We start from the raw sequence: 14,783 nt of genomic DNA, 5'->3' as shown, positions 1-14,783 counted from the left end.
TAATCAGTGAGTTACAGAAAATTTCGATTTATCTGTGCACTCAGTGTGCATTCTATATCAGTCCATATATTCCACTTGAGAAAACACTGTGATGCTTGGAAGAAAGTAAAGTCTGATTAGCTTTTTCATTATTTAAGTGAAAGTGGAGCGGGTGGGGTGGGGTAGAGATGTTCTGCCTTTAAAAAAAAAAAGATTAGTTCTGACTATCCTAGCAATTCAGTCTTTAAAGTTTGTCCAGAGGACGCAAAGGATAGAAAACAGGTACAGCAGTAATTTTTTTGGGACTAGCTTCAGTTGGTGACAAAGCACAAAGGCTGATCAGAACAGGCAAGGGGTGCTTAAGTAATGGGATAATTTTTGAATTCCCGTATAAACTAATCTAATGCAATCTCAACTGATGTGTGGCTCAAAACTTAGTTATCCACCACCTTTACACTTTCCCGAATATTACAACGCAGTTCTTAGCTCAAAAGACTTTTTAAGATGTCGGTCTGGATGATGCCCTGAATTCCTTCCAGTTTTTAGGATACTGTGCCCAGTGATGGTTAGAATCTAAGAGAGGAGGTTGTTGAACTGGTCAGACAAGTTTCTTTGTAAGACAATGACCTTAGCTGGCCACTTAAGTGCCTTCATCAGCATCCCAAAAGAATGTGCTAGGTTGAAAGAGCTACAACTAAGTGATGGTTCTCTTCTGGTTAATGGATGGGCCTTTCCTCCGCCCCCCTCACCTAGCTGCTAGGTAGGCGAAGAACAGCCAGAGTGGTGTGTGAGACCTGAGCTGGAAACAGGCTAGAAGCTCAATACAAACAGCTGTACTGGATCCAAAGCTGTGACTAATAGAAAAGCAAGAGCTGTTGGGGTGTTAATGCTGTGAGTCCCTCTATCTTGTGCTCAGGTTATATATGTGTATATAAAACTATATATCCTAAAGACACCACAGTCTCCACTGACCTTCATTCCAAGGAAACTGAACCCTGGGTAAGCATCTAGAGCAAGGTTAGTCAACCTTTTTATATCTACCGCCCACTAATGCATCTTTCTTGATGGTAACATTTCCTTACTGCCCACCAGTGCTCGGTGAAAGGAGAATTCAGCTTGTGCCATAGAACACCCAGTCGCCCACGTAGAATCCTGAAACACCCACTAGTGGGTGGTAGGGACCAGGTTGACAATCTAGAGTCTCTCTCTGCTCAGATTGGGATGGCATGTAACTATACATTTCAAAATAAGTATCTTGAGAGAAAATGTGCTTTAAAATACATATTTAAATGCTCATTCGAACATGGATTTGCTTGCAAATGTTTTAAAAAATGCAATTCAGCACAAAAATGCAATGGAACAGACATATGCAAAAATGATTCCAACCAGAAATAGACAGATTTGCACATCTCCCCCGTACAGGTGCAATACTACTTGTTTTGAAATTCTACCAATGCCTTGAATCCAGTGGGACTTACTGCCTTCATTTCAAGGACTTAAAAAATAGCCATGTGAAAAACATAAAACATTCAATTCGAAGGTGAAAAAAACAAATCCAAGGCTTTCTGTTTTAGACTGCAATCCTGTACTAAAGAAAGGCATTGCTAGATGCGGCAGAAGGGTCAAGGATGTGTTTCATCTCCTCTGTGCTCACTGATGCAGGAGTTTTTGTTGCGTCCCTTTTGCTCTATTGATTCTAGGAGAAATGATTTTCTTGGTGGGATATACAGGAAAAATAGAAAGAATTAAAGAAACTGAGGTCATCCGGCCCGTCTCCTGAATCCATTTGGCATCTTGCACTTGAGCACTTGCTATTAACTTTAAAACATAGTTTATGATCAAGAGTTATTAGGTGTTCCCCATTTGGGGGAATAATTCATTTTCCTAATATACTGACCTCTCTCACACATGTTAAATGTACATAAATACCCCTGAATAACTTAAGTCCCCGTGAACCTAATGGGTCTACTTCAAGTATGACTAAGGCTGCAACCTCAGAAGTAAGTGTCTGCTCAGAAGTAAATCTCACTGAATTCAATAGCGCTTACTTCCAGGTAAATGGGATTAGGACTACAGCCTAAATCAGGACCCAGCACCATATATGCATTTAATAGCATTAATCCATCAGAACCTAAACAGGGTAAGGAAGAACTATAGAATATACCATACTAGATTTCCCAATCTAGTAGGTACTAATACTGAACAGGGTTTTTTTTTTCCTACATAGAGATTGTTGTTGTTGTTTAGTCGTTTAGTCGTGTCCGACTCTTCGTGACCCCATGGACCAGAGCACGCCAGGCACCTCTGTCCTCCACTACCTCCCGCAGTTTGGTCAAACTCATGCTGGTAACCTCGAAAACACTATCTAACCATCTCATCCTCTGTCGCCCCCTTCTCCTTGTGCCCTCCATCTTTCCCAGCATCAGTGTCTTCTCCAGGGAGTCTTCTCTTCTCATGAGGTGGCCAAAGTACTGGAGCCTCAGCTTCACGATCTGTCCTTCCAGTGAGCACTCAGGGCTGATTTCATTAAGAATGGATGCATTTGATCTTCTTGCAGTCCATGGGACTCTCAAGAGTCTTCTCCAGCACCATAATTCAAAAGCATCAATTCTTCGGCGATCAGCCTTCTTTATGGTCCAGCTCTCACTTCCATACATCACTACTGGGAAAACCATGGCTTTAACTATACGGACCTTTGTTGGCAAGGTGACGTCTCTACTTCTCAAGATGCTGTCTAGGCCTGTCATTGCCCTTCTCCCAAGAAGCAGGCGTCTTTTAATTTCGTGGCTGCTGTCACCATCTGCAGTGATCATGGAGCCCAAGAAAGTAAAATCTCTCACTGCCTCCATTTCTTCCCCTTCTATTTGCCAGGAGGTGATGGGACCAGTGGCCATGATCTTCGTTTTTTTGATGTTGAGCTTCAGACCATATTTTGCGCTCTCCTCTTTCACCCTCATTAAAAGGTTCTTTAATTCCTCCTCACTTTCTGCCATCAAGGTTGTGTCATCTGCATATCTGAGGTTGTTGATATTTCTTCCGGCAATCTTAATTCCAGCTTGGGATTCATCCAGCCCAGCCTTTCGCATGATGTATTCTGCGTATAAATTAAATAAGCAGGGAGACAAAATACAGCCTTGTCGTACGCCTTTCCCAATTTTGAACCAATCAGTTGTTCCATATCCAGTTCTAACTGTAGCTTCTTGTCCCACATAGAGATTTCTCAGGAGACAGATGAGGTGATCAGGCACTCCCATTTCTTTAAGAACTTGCCATAGTTTGCTGTGGTCGACACAGTCAAAGGCTTTTGCATAGTCAATGAAGCAGAAGTAGATGTCTTTCTGGAACTCTCTAGCTTTCTCCATAATCCAGCGCATGTTTGCAAATTGGTCTCTGGTTCCTCTGCCTCTTCTAAATCCAGCTTGCACTTCTGGGAGTTCTTGATCCACATACTGTTTGAGCCTTCCTTGTAGAATTTTAAGCATAACCTTGCTAGCATGTGAAATGAGTGCAATTGTGCGGTAGTTGGAGCATTCTTTGGCACTGCCCTTCTTTGGGATTGGGATGTAGACTGATCTTCTCCAATCTTCTGGCCACTGCTGAGTTTTCCAAATTTGCTGGCATATTGAGTGTAGCACCTTAACAGCATCATCTTTTAAAATTTTAAATAGTTCAGCTGGAATACCATCACTTCCACTGGCCTTGTTATTTGCAGTGCTTTCTAAGGCCCATTTGACTTCACTTTCCAGGATGTCTGGCTCAAGGTCAGCAACCACACTACCTGGGGTGCACGAGACATCCATATCTTTCTGGTATAATTCCTCTGTGTATTCTTGCCACCTCTTCTTGATGTCTTCTGCTTCTGTTAGGTCCTTACCACTTTTGTCCTTTATTATGGTAATCTTTGTACGAAATGTTCCTTTCATATCTCCAATTTTCTTGAACAGATCTCTGGTTCTTCCCATTCTGTTGTTTTCCTCTATTTGTTTGCACTGCTCGTTTAAGAAGGCCTTCTTGTCTCTCCTTGCTATTCTTTGGAAATCTGCATTCAATTTCCTGTATCTTTCACTATCTCCCTCGCATTTTGCTTGCCTTCTCTCCTCCGCTATTTGTAAGGCCTCGTTGGACAGCCACTTTGCTTTCTTGCATTTCCTTTTCATTGGGATGGTTTTCGTTGCTGCCTCCTGTACAATGTTATGAGCCTCCATCCATAGTTCTTCAGGCACTCTGTCCAGCAAATCTAAATCCTTAAACCTGTTCCTCACTTCCACTGTGTATTCATAAGGGATTTGACTTAGATTGTATCTTACCGGCCCAGTGGTTTTTCCTACTTTCTTCAGTTTAAGCTTGAATTTTGCTATAAGAAGCTGATGATCTGAGCCACAGTCAGCTCCAGGTCTTGTTTTTGCTGACTGTATAGAGCTTCTCCATCTTTGGCTGCAGAGAATATAATCAATCTGATTTCGATACTGCCCATCTGGTGATGTCCATGTGTAGAGTCGTCTCTTGTGTTGTTGGAAAAGCGTGTTTGTGATGACCAGCTTGTTCTCTTGACAGAACTCTATTAGCCTTTGCCCTGCTTCGTTTTGATCTCCAAGGCCAAACTTGCCAGTTGTTCCTTTTATCTCTTGATTCCCTACTTTAGCATTCCAATCCCCTATAATGAGAAGAACATCCTTCTTTGGTGTCACTTCTATAAGGTCTTGTAAGTCTTCATAGAATTGGTCTATTTCAGTTTCTTCAGCACCAGTGGTTGGTGCATAAACTTGGATTACTGTGATGTTAAAAGGTCTGCCTTGGATTCGTATCGAGATCATTCTATCATTTTTGAGATTGCATCCCAGTACAGCTTTCGCCACTCTTTTGTTGACTATGAGGGCCACTCCATTTCTTTTACGGGTTTCTTGCCCACAGTAGTAGATGTGATGGTCATCCGAACTGAATTCGCCCATTCCCGTCCATTTTAGTTCACTGATGCCCAGGATGTCAATATTTATTCTTGCCATCTCATTTTTGACCACCTCCAACTTACCTAGGTTCATGGTTCTTACATTCCAGGTTCCTATGCAATATTTTTCTTTACAGCATTGGACTTTCCTTTCGCTTCCAGGCATATCCGCAACTGAGCGTCCTTTCGGCTTTGGCCCAGCCGCTTCATCAGCTCTGGATCTACTTGTACTTGCCCTCCGCTCTTCCCCAGTAGCATGTTGGACGCCTTCCGACCTGAGGGGCTCATCTTCCAGCGTCATAACTTTTATATGCCTGTTGTCTTTGTCCATGGAGTTTTCTTGGCAAGGATACTGGAGTGGCTTGCCGGTTCCTCCTCCAGGTGGATCACGTTTGGTCAAAACTCTCCACTATGACCTGTTCATCTTGTGTGCCCTGCTCGGCGTAGTTCATAGCTTCTCTGAGTTCTTCAAGCCCCTTCGCCACGGCAAGGCAGTGATCCATGAAGGATTACCTCCATGCTGATTTTTTTCCTTATAAATTATTTATTATTAATATTGTTTCAATTAATCACCCTCCCTTCATCCTAATGTCCCGGGGTGGGTTACAACCATTTAAAATGCAACATTAAAAACCGGTTAAAAATTTACAAATGCATTCACACACAAAAATAGTTTGAGTATTGAAAATATACATTTCATGTGTCAGAGGCCAGGGTAAATTAGCTAGCTATTTAAAAAGACTGTTATAACTGGAATACTCCATTCTGTAAGTAGTGTATGGTCCAATGCTTAAAAGGAGAGGGAAAAGAATCAAGCATGAACAGCACAGGTGATTTGCCCACCAAGGTGTGAAATAACTTGATTAGGGCAGCATGGTACATTCAAACCAGTGGTGTTTAAAATGTTAACTTTCTGTGATGCTGATTCTATTACACATGGCCGGTTTATTTGAGATGCTTACTGCAAGTGTGATGTGATAAACGGGTGTTCCTATCTGTTAGTGAAATGGAATCAAAATTATTTTATTTCCCATAAATTTTCTAGAATCAATAAATCCATAATTTGCTTTAAAAGTGGGGAATTAAAAAAAAAAACAGTGCCCCCCTATACTTTAGTCTATATTGAATGTAGCCTCCCTGGCACAACACCAACCTGCAGTGCCATCCTATGTGGGTCTGCCAGAAATAAGTCCCTTTGAGTTCAGTCAGACTTACTCCCAGGTAAATGTGGTTAGCACTGCAGTCTTAGCTACACATTTGCACACCCTTACACAGAAGAAAGCCCTATTGAACTCAAAGTTACTTACTTCTGAGTAGGCAACATTGTCCATTAAAGTCTTTAACCAGAATTTTTTCTTAATTTGAAAAAAGAATTGTTCCTTTTATGGAAGCTGTTGTTTCCCAAGTTGTTTAAAAAAATCATGTAGGAATCCAGTGCTCTATGTGGGGCAGTGTCCATTGCAGGGCTTCTTATTGGCACAGTTCTCCATTTGTTAAATCATGGCCAGTAACTACCAGCCAGTTTACAGAGATGGATAAAATTCTAGCGGTTGAACATTTTGCTCAGGCAAATTTTACACACTAGATTTCTCATCACACTGATGAGAATAAAAGGCTTCTTGGATGAGCATCTTCCACTAAGCATCATTTTTACTCCCCACATACCGCCTCCATAAAAGAAAGTTAGATGTTTCAAGCCCTTGATAGAATAGAAACTTCTATTGCATTTTACTTCTTCATCTTCCATGACTGGCTTGTTATTCAGATAAATTGGGCAATTCCACAATAGCAGGGAACATCATGGACAATAGCCAGATTCCTCAAAGTAATAATCACTTACAAAATTTTCTCTCGCTAACTCATATTTCAGCTGAATTCTTGACAGTTTTCGTTATTTTTATTTTTTGTGCTGCCTGTTCTTGAGCTCTGATTACTGGGAAGTAATTCAAGCTGAGAGGTGACTTTTCAAAGAAATAAATGCATATTATTTGTCCTAATCTAATGCTTAAGGCTGATATAATGGTATTATTCCAACAGTTTTCTGCAACACGTACAAGTTTCACCTTCAGTTACACACACCATTGCCATTTGAATGCAAGAAAATGAAATAATGAAAGACAGGTGTTTGAGGTGCTCCTGTCTGCATGCTTTTATATTTGTGTGGATTGTTATACAGTATTCCTCCACCACACAGAAATATGGACTGTCAAATTTCACCACACAAAATGCATGTGTGAACAAGGCCCTGCTATTTCTAGTAACACACTTTCTAGAACTACAAAACTGAAACACACCCTAGATTATGACTATTCTATTTCATACAGCACCACCACCATCCATATACATGACACTTTACAGACAATGAGATGGCCAGTCCCTGCCTGATGGGCTTATGATCTAGGTGGAAACACAAGGGAGAAGACAGAGCAAAGGGATGGAAATGGGAGAGTAGGGATAAACAAGTGAAGCATACTTAAGCTACAATTAGCGCCTTGGTGTCTAGATGCAATGATGGACTACATAAGTTCAATAAACTGAAATTCTGGTAAAACTGAAGCACTATGGATAGCTGGCTTTGGGGACTGAGAATTAGGGACATAACCTTTTCTGGGCTGGATAGCAATCTCCATATAGGAACAGGAGTCTAGCCTAGTTGTACACTCTGACACTGGAGGCCCGGGTGGGCAGAGTGGCAAGGAGTGCCTATGTCCCATTTTGACTGGTGCACCATCTATGGCTATACTCTGATGGGATGATCTGGCTACAGTAGTCCATGCTCTGATAGTTGGGTTGCTACAGTGTGCTTCATGTAGGGCTACCCTTGAAGATAGTCCAGAAACTGCAACGAACGCTGTTTACTATATATGTGTGTGCAGTTTTATGATGTGAGCTGCAATCAGCTATGATCACATTTACATAGCTTTTATCTAACACAAGCTCTCAACCCCAAGCTATAAAAGGACATGATAAAAAAAATTGACAGGGGTGGAGGAAAGAGGCATGTAGGAGAGAAAATATAAGTGCTCCAAATTCATAACTGGGCTATGACAGTTTAGACCACTTACAGTTACTTGAAATATGTATTTAGGTTATGCATAAATGTGGGGTGCTTGTAAAGCAAGCAAACTCAATTTCATGCTAACTGCCTCTGCAGACTTTGAAGTGTTACCAAAAGCAAATTATTAATTACACTGTAAAACTTGCCCGTCTTCGGACTTCCGGGTTAGCGCCATCGGCTAATGGCGGATTCCCTCCGAGCTCCGGAGGGAATCGGCTCCGCAGGATCCGGGTCTTGCAGCTGCGGCGACGCGGGGACCCTCAGAAATCACAGGCGCTGAAGCCTGTGAACCTGGTGACTCGGCGGGCACCATTTGCGCCCCCCGACCCGCGAAGGAGCCTTTTTAAAGGCTTCGGAACGGGGGACAGGGTGAGCGGCGCGGTGCTGAGAGTCGACTGCTTCCCCTGCGGAGTGAAGCCGCATGCCATGGTCGGAGAGCACTGACTTCTTCTTGTGAACAATTGGACTCTAAAAGTAACAACCCGTGAGTAATACGGAAATTGGATTTGTAAAGAATTTTTTTTTTTTAATTAGGCACGATCGGGGAAGGCGCAAACAGGAAGTCCGTCTCCCCGTCTTATAAATAATCTAAAGCAAGGACTAGCTAACTAAGGTCGAGAGAATTTCTTCTTCTTTATTGGGTAAAAGACATTAATTTCACAATTTGGCAGTATAAGTAATTTCACTGGAGGATAAGAGCTAATTTTGAGAGCTGAAGTGCCACCCCCCCGGACCCGGGAGTGATCTGCGAGAGAGCCTGTTGAGGAGATATAGAAGAGTTTGACAGCTGTCAAATTAGCTGTCAAGAAGGAAAAAGAGAACTTTGTTTCTGCTGTCTCTGCTGGATATATTTGCTACAATTTGGTTATATTTTGTTGAAAACAAGGAAGAACTGATACAAACTAACTTGATTTTTGGATTTGAACTGGAAGGAAGATAAAGTAACCAAAATCCCTCTAGAGGGGATTTTGGGACATTACAAGAATGGCTGAAGGAGGAAAAATTCAAGCTAAATTGGACAGAGTGTTTCTTCTCTTGGGAAAGTTACAAGGCCAAATTGATGTTTTGGCTGCAAATGTTGCAACTCTGGACTTAACAGTAAACAAATTCATTGAATTTGATAAGGACTTGACTCATGAAGTCCATGCAGCTGGACAAGAAGAGAAACTTGAAAGATTTGAGAGTGTGGAGAAAGAGATATATGTTGTTTCTGAGGAAAAGGAAGGAGGAGATGTAATGTTGCAGATGACAAAGGAGAGCCAGAGGCCTGACATGATGGCTACAAAGGAAAATAAGTACTGGATGATGAAAATCTGTTTTGAATTGAAGATTGAAGAATGGAGAGATCTCCTTATGTGGAGATCTGAAGACCTATGGATTACAAATTTGATTAAGGTGAGAGTTGGAGCTTTGGGGACATTTGGACTTAAAAGGAGTAAGAAACAAGATTCGGGCTCCACTTTTAAGTATGGAGGTCTGGCTGGAAGAAATATGGACCCTATCGGGACAGAGCTTCTCTGAGATCTGGTGTTTAATATTAAGGACTACCAAAAAAACCGGCAGAGAGGAATTGAGAGAGAATTAAGAGCCTCGGACGTGAGGTCTCCAGGCTGATAGTAGACTAAGACTGATGGACATTTGTTGGGGATTGAAACTGGGAAGGGGGGGGGTTGGGAATCCAAAGGGTGCAGAATTATAATCTGTTTTTTTTATTTTGTTTTGTTATTAGTATGAAAATTGGGGAATTCGTGGAAGGGAATTTGGGTCGACTTTAGAAAAAAGTTTTAAGAATGAGCACTGATGTTTAAATACTGATGTTTATAAGTTAAAATTGGTTTTTTTAAAATGAATTAAATATAAAAAGGTCAAAAATTGGGGACAAGAACTTGTTGAATTAACAATTTGAATTGGAATATAAGAAGAGGAGGTGTGGGGAAGTCAGGGAAATATGTTATTGAAAATAAGGATTGTAAACTTTATGTGTTTTTAACTTTTTTGTTTTTTCTTTTTGATTTTTTAATGTATAAAGGTGGAAAAACTCAATAAATATCTTTAAAAAAATAAAAATAAAACTTGCCCGTCTTCATTGTTTTGGCCGCAGCTGTTGCTTACCTCAGGGCAGAGTAAATGACTTCAAATGTTGGTAACTTCTGCATTTATTTCTTGACATGTGTGCAGTTTACAATTGGCCTGTCTGAAATGCTCCTTCCCCATTCTGAAAATACAACATGTATTTGTTGTCATGGCGTGAAGTGAATTTAAAACTGGGAGAGGGAGAATTAGTCGATTTGGATTAGCCAAGTTCTGCAAGCAGGGCAAAATATTAGCCCATATTGGGGGGGGGGTGAAAAATCAAGGAAGCATTCAACGAGGCCCATGTTCACATGTTGTTGTTTAGTCGTTTAGTCGTGTCCGACTCTTTGTGACCCCATGGACCAGAGCACGCCGGGCACTTCTGTCTTCCACTGCCTCCCGCAGTTTGGTCAAACTCATGCTGGTAGCTTCAAAGACAATATCCAACCATCTCATCCTCTGTCGTCCCCTTCTCCTTGTGCCCTCCATCTTTCCCAACATCAGGGTCTTTTCCAGGGAGTCTTCTCTTCTCATGAGGTGGCCAAAGTACTGGAGCCTCAGCTTCACGATCTGTCCTTCCAGTGAGCACTCAGGGCTGATATCCTTAAGAATGGATAGGTTTGATCTTCTTGCAGTCCATGGGACTCTCAAGAGTCTCCTCCAGCACCATAATTCAAAAGCATCAATTCTTCTGCGATCAGCCTTCTTTATGGTCCAGCTCTCACTTCCATACATCACTACTGGGAAAGCCATAGCTTTTACTATACGGACCTTTGTTGGCAAGGTGATGTCTCTACTTTTTAAGATGCTGTCTAGGTTTGTCATTGCTTTTCTCCCAAGAAGCAGGGGTCTCTTAATTTCGTGGCTGCTGTCACCATCTGCAGTGATCCATGTTCACATACCAAGAACTTACTCACAAGAAGTATGGCAGTCAAGTAATTGTAAATAAAGGAATTGCCTGTTCTTTCCATGACTCCCCACACTTCTGCTTCTCTCCTTCTGTGTCTGTTTTACATTGAAAGCCCCTGGGTGGCAAGGACTTGTCATTTGTTTTCTTTGTGTTAAGGATCATGCACCTAGATGGTGATGCTGCTATGGCAAAATATTAATGAGGTCTAAATTGAGATATCTTAAAGACGATTCTGATGGGACCCAGACGATACTAGTTAGCTATTCTACTAGCGGAATTCAACGAAATTGCCCTCTATTTTCTTTCTTCATTATTTCTACTGCCAGCAAATTAATGGCACCATTCCCTTAACACCAATTTGCTGCTTTTATCAATTAAAATGTTGTACCTGGCTTTAAGCTTGAATCTCTTTGGAAACTGAGGAGGAGAGGGAAGAAATCCCCAATTAAAACTGAAACAGAATCACCAAACCTGTGGAGAGTTGTTAACATTATTCTTAATGTCAGCATGTTGCCCACTTGGGCTGGAAACGTACAGCTCAAATTAAAATGTCATCTTGGATTGTCAGCACAAATATGTTTTTTTCCCTTTTTTTCCTTTCGGGAATTTAATTGATGTTTTTGAACAATCAGAAAAACAGGAGCCATCACTTAATTTTGACAAGCAATGGGCTGATGAGAGCTTACTTTTCACAGTCTTCGGTGAGAAATAATTACAACTTGATTGTTTGTTTGTTTTTCAAATCCCTCCAAGGAGCAGCTGTTTTCTCCACTGGACTTTAAACAATTGTGCCATCATATTGACAAAATGACAGGGGACGCTTTCGAAATCTTACTTTAGATAATTCTCGGATTTGCAAACAAGTGAAGGAAGTGTCCGATTGTATAATTGATTCAGAAAGCTCAACCTAAAAAGGAGCTCTACTAGTCACTGGGATCTCTCGGTTAGAGTGAACTGGTATTATCCAAATGCCAATCTCTATGGTGGACATTATGGGGGAAGGTTGGTGGGGATCATTATGATGGGTAGGGGTGTCCCAGTACATTTCAAGGACCCATGGGACCCTCTTGGTGGAGCGTTCCCCTCCCACAGGTTGGCCTGGTTTTGCTCTCACCATCTTGTTGCTCCCTGTGTATGTCCTTTTCCCATTTGAGAGGAAGAAAATATGTAAGATTAAATCTATACCTAATTACCAAGTATATTGGGGAGGGAGATTCCCTTTCATTGCTTATGTTAGCACTTACAACTACAGTGGTACCTCGGGTTACATACGCTTCAGGTTACACACTCCGCTAACCCAGAAATAGTGCTTCAGGTTAAGAACTTTGCTTCAGGATAAGAACAGAAATCGGGCTCCGGCGGTGCGGCAGCAGCAGGAGGCCCCATTAGCTAAAGTGATGCTTCAGGTTAAGAATAGTTTCAGGTTAAGAACGGACCTCCGGAACGAATTAAGTACTTAACCTGAGGTACTGCTGTACAGAAGTCAGTAGAAAACTAAGCCAGATTTTGCTGCTGAGGGGTATCTTCTTACCTCGAGAATTGAATTGGCTCCCAAACCAAATTCTACTCTACAAATTTAGGTCATGTACACCAGCTGTTTTCTGAATAACCCAGTACTTGCAGGACATACATTGAGCTGCAATCCAATCTCACTGTCAGTGAGATAGGCTTTTAAATAAACACTGTAGGTCTGCTACTGTGCATCCAATAGTATTTGATTTCAGTACTGCATGTTTGACAGCATTTGCTAACTGACTTGCTCTGGTTTCCAGCAACTGGTATTCAGAAACATACTGCCTCTAAGAGTGGGGGGAGACCCTAGCCATTGTAACTAATAGGGGCTAAGAGCCTCACCCTCCATGAATTTGTCTAATCTACCTTTAAAGCCCTTTTTTCTCATTTCATTTCTATATCGCTTTATATTTTTCGGGGGGGGGGCGGACTCAGAGCAGTTTATAACACATTAAAACATCAAATAAAAGAATTCAGAATAAAACATTACTGAAGAAAGTCAAACATAAACTATACATTCAAAGCAACATAATTAATAGAAAACTAAAATAGTATCTGAAAGATTTCAAAATAAAACATTGCAAAGGAAGGCAACTACAGATAGTACATTTTACACACCAAAGTTAACAATTAAAACAAATATTTTAAAAAGGAAATATTACTAAAGGAAGTTGAATATAGAATGCACATTTAAAACAGCACAATTAACAAGAGAATAAAATATTATAATAACCAAAGCACATATCTGCTGCTGTTGCTGCCAGTCCTGCAGCTTGATTCTGCACTAAACCTGGGCTTGGTTCTGCACAGCCAAGATCCATGTTGGTGGTCATTAGTGCCTCTTGTGAGAGTGCATTGCATAGTAAAACTATGTGCTGTGTGAAGAAGTACAGTCGTATCTTGGAAGTCTCAAGGAATCTATTCTGGAAGTCCGTTCAAAAGTCAACTTCAAAACGTTTGGAAACCAAGGTGCGGCTTCCTGCAGCCAGTAGGAAGCTGCGAACGCTGCCACGGATGTTCGGGTTCCAAAGAACATTCGCAAACCAGAACAGTCACTTCCAGGTTTGTGGCACTCTAGACTCTCAAGGCATTCTGAGGTATGACTGTACTTTCTTTTATCTATCCTGAATCTTCCAGCATTCAGTGTCATTGGATGTCCACAAATTCTAGTTTATCTGTACCATGTATAATTTTATACAGTTCTGTCCTGTCACCTCTAACTTGCTTTTTCTCTAAGCTAAAAAGCCCCGTTCCTCATGGAGGTGTTGCTCCTTCCAGGTGATCATTTTGGCTGCTCTTCTCTGTACCTTTTCCAACTCCACCATGTGCTTTTTGAGGCGAGGCAACCAGAACTATACACAGTATTCAGTGTAATCAGTTTACATATCAGGCTCACAATACCTTTATTTCGCCAGACGATGTTTGTTTTATCTTGATGCTATGGTGACCTAATCATCATTTTTATCAGTGAAAATATCAAAAATTATTTAAACATTCAGGAAGTGTACAGGAAAGATCTTGGGAGAACTCTGGCCTCTCTACCTCTGCTGAGGATAGGACGAGAGAGCACAATGTAATCTTATTTGGTTACTGCTGGAATTCCTAATCTATCTGTATTTACTCAGCTCTCTATCATGCTGAAGCAGTCGGGGTGTTTGCTTGACATCCGCCTCAGTGGTTGGGGGCCTGCACATTTCATCTTATAACACAAGAAGACAGATATAAAACTGTTTGGTATAAATGGAAATTGGTCAAAGAATTATGCCCTGCAGGCTGAATAGCCCTGCTAGACTTTCTTATCCATTTCTTCTCTTTTATTCATATTGCTAAGCTATTGCTCTATTTCTGCTATTTTCTACATCTGCCATGACAATGATGATGAAGAAGTAAATTGGGAGAGCAGCCGTAATCATTATTTTACTCTGTTATTAGATTTGCTGAATTGTTTGATGAGTTCCCTGTCAGAATATAAGTGTTGGGGCAGTGAATGGTAGGCACAATCCTATAGGTCTCACTGAGTTCAGTGGGGCTTGTTCCCAGGAATAGGATTGCAGTCGGCAAAGGTCTGCAAAGGATACCCCATGCATGAGAACAGGGGCATGCATGTGCACTCCCACTCTGTCACCATTTTAGACCCTTGCAATAGGGCTGGTATGGGGGCTGGTATCACATGAGATTGAGCCTGAAAGAATGGGAACATGTGAGGTGGGTGGCTGTGTAGAAGGCTTCCTATAAGTAAGAACTAAGAGCATGAAGTTTAGAAAATGAATGGGAGCCTGATGCAAGGGCTCATATCAAGGGGACCA

General features: G+C 41.4%; 2 protein-coding genes across 7 annotated transcripts in view; one reads left to right on the top strand and one right to left on the bottom strand.

Moving 5' to 3' along the window:
• GRID2 (glutamate ionotropic receptor delta type subunit 2) overlaps positions 1-14,783 on the top strand; it is an 824,474-nt gene that overhangs the window by 750,627 nt on the left and 59,064 nt on the right. The window lies entirely within an intron of this gene.
• Positions 2,215-14,783, bottom strand: part of LOC128421365 (uncharacterized) — a 106,425-nt gene continuing 93,856 nt past the window's right edge. The window contains exon 2 of the mRNA XM_053404068.1: positions 2,215-2,957. Within this exon, the coding sequence (XP_053260043.1) occupies positions 2,223-2,936 (714 nt within the window). The 5' untranslated portion in view covers positions 2,937-2,957 and the 3' untranslated portion in view covers positions 2,215-2,222. The remainder of the gene's footprint in view (positions 2,958-14,783) is intronic.

The sequence above is a fragment of the Podarcis raffonei genome, chromosome 9 (genome assembly GCF_027172205.1).
Source record: "Podarcis raffonei isolate rPodRaf1 chromosome 9, rPodRaf1.pri, whole genome shotgun sequence".
NCBI classification, from domain to species: domain Eukaryota; kingdom Metazoa; phylum Chordata; class Lepidosauria; order Squamata; family Lacertidae; genus Podarcis; species Podarcis raffonei.
Note: the sequence above shows the minus strand (reverse complement) of the source record. Positions and strands in the feature narration are given on the sequence as shown.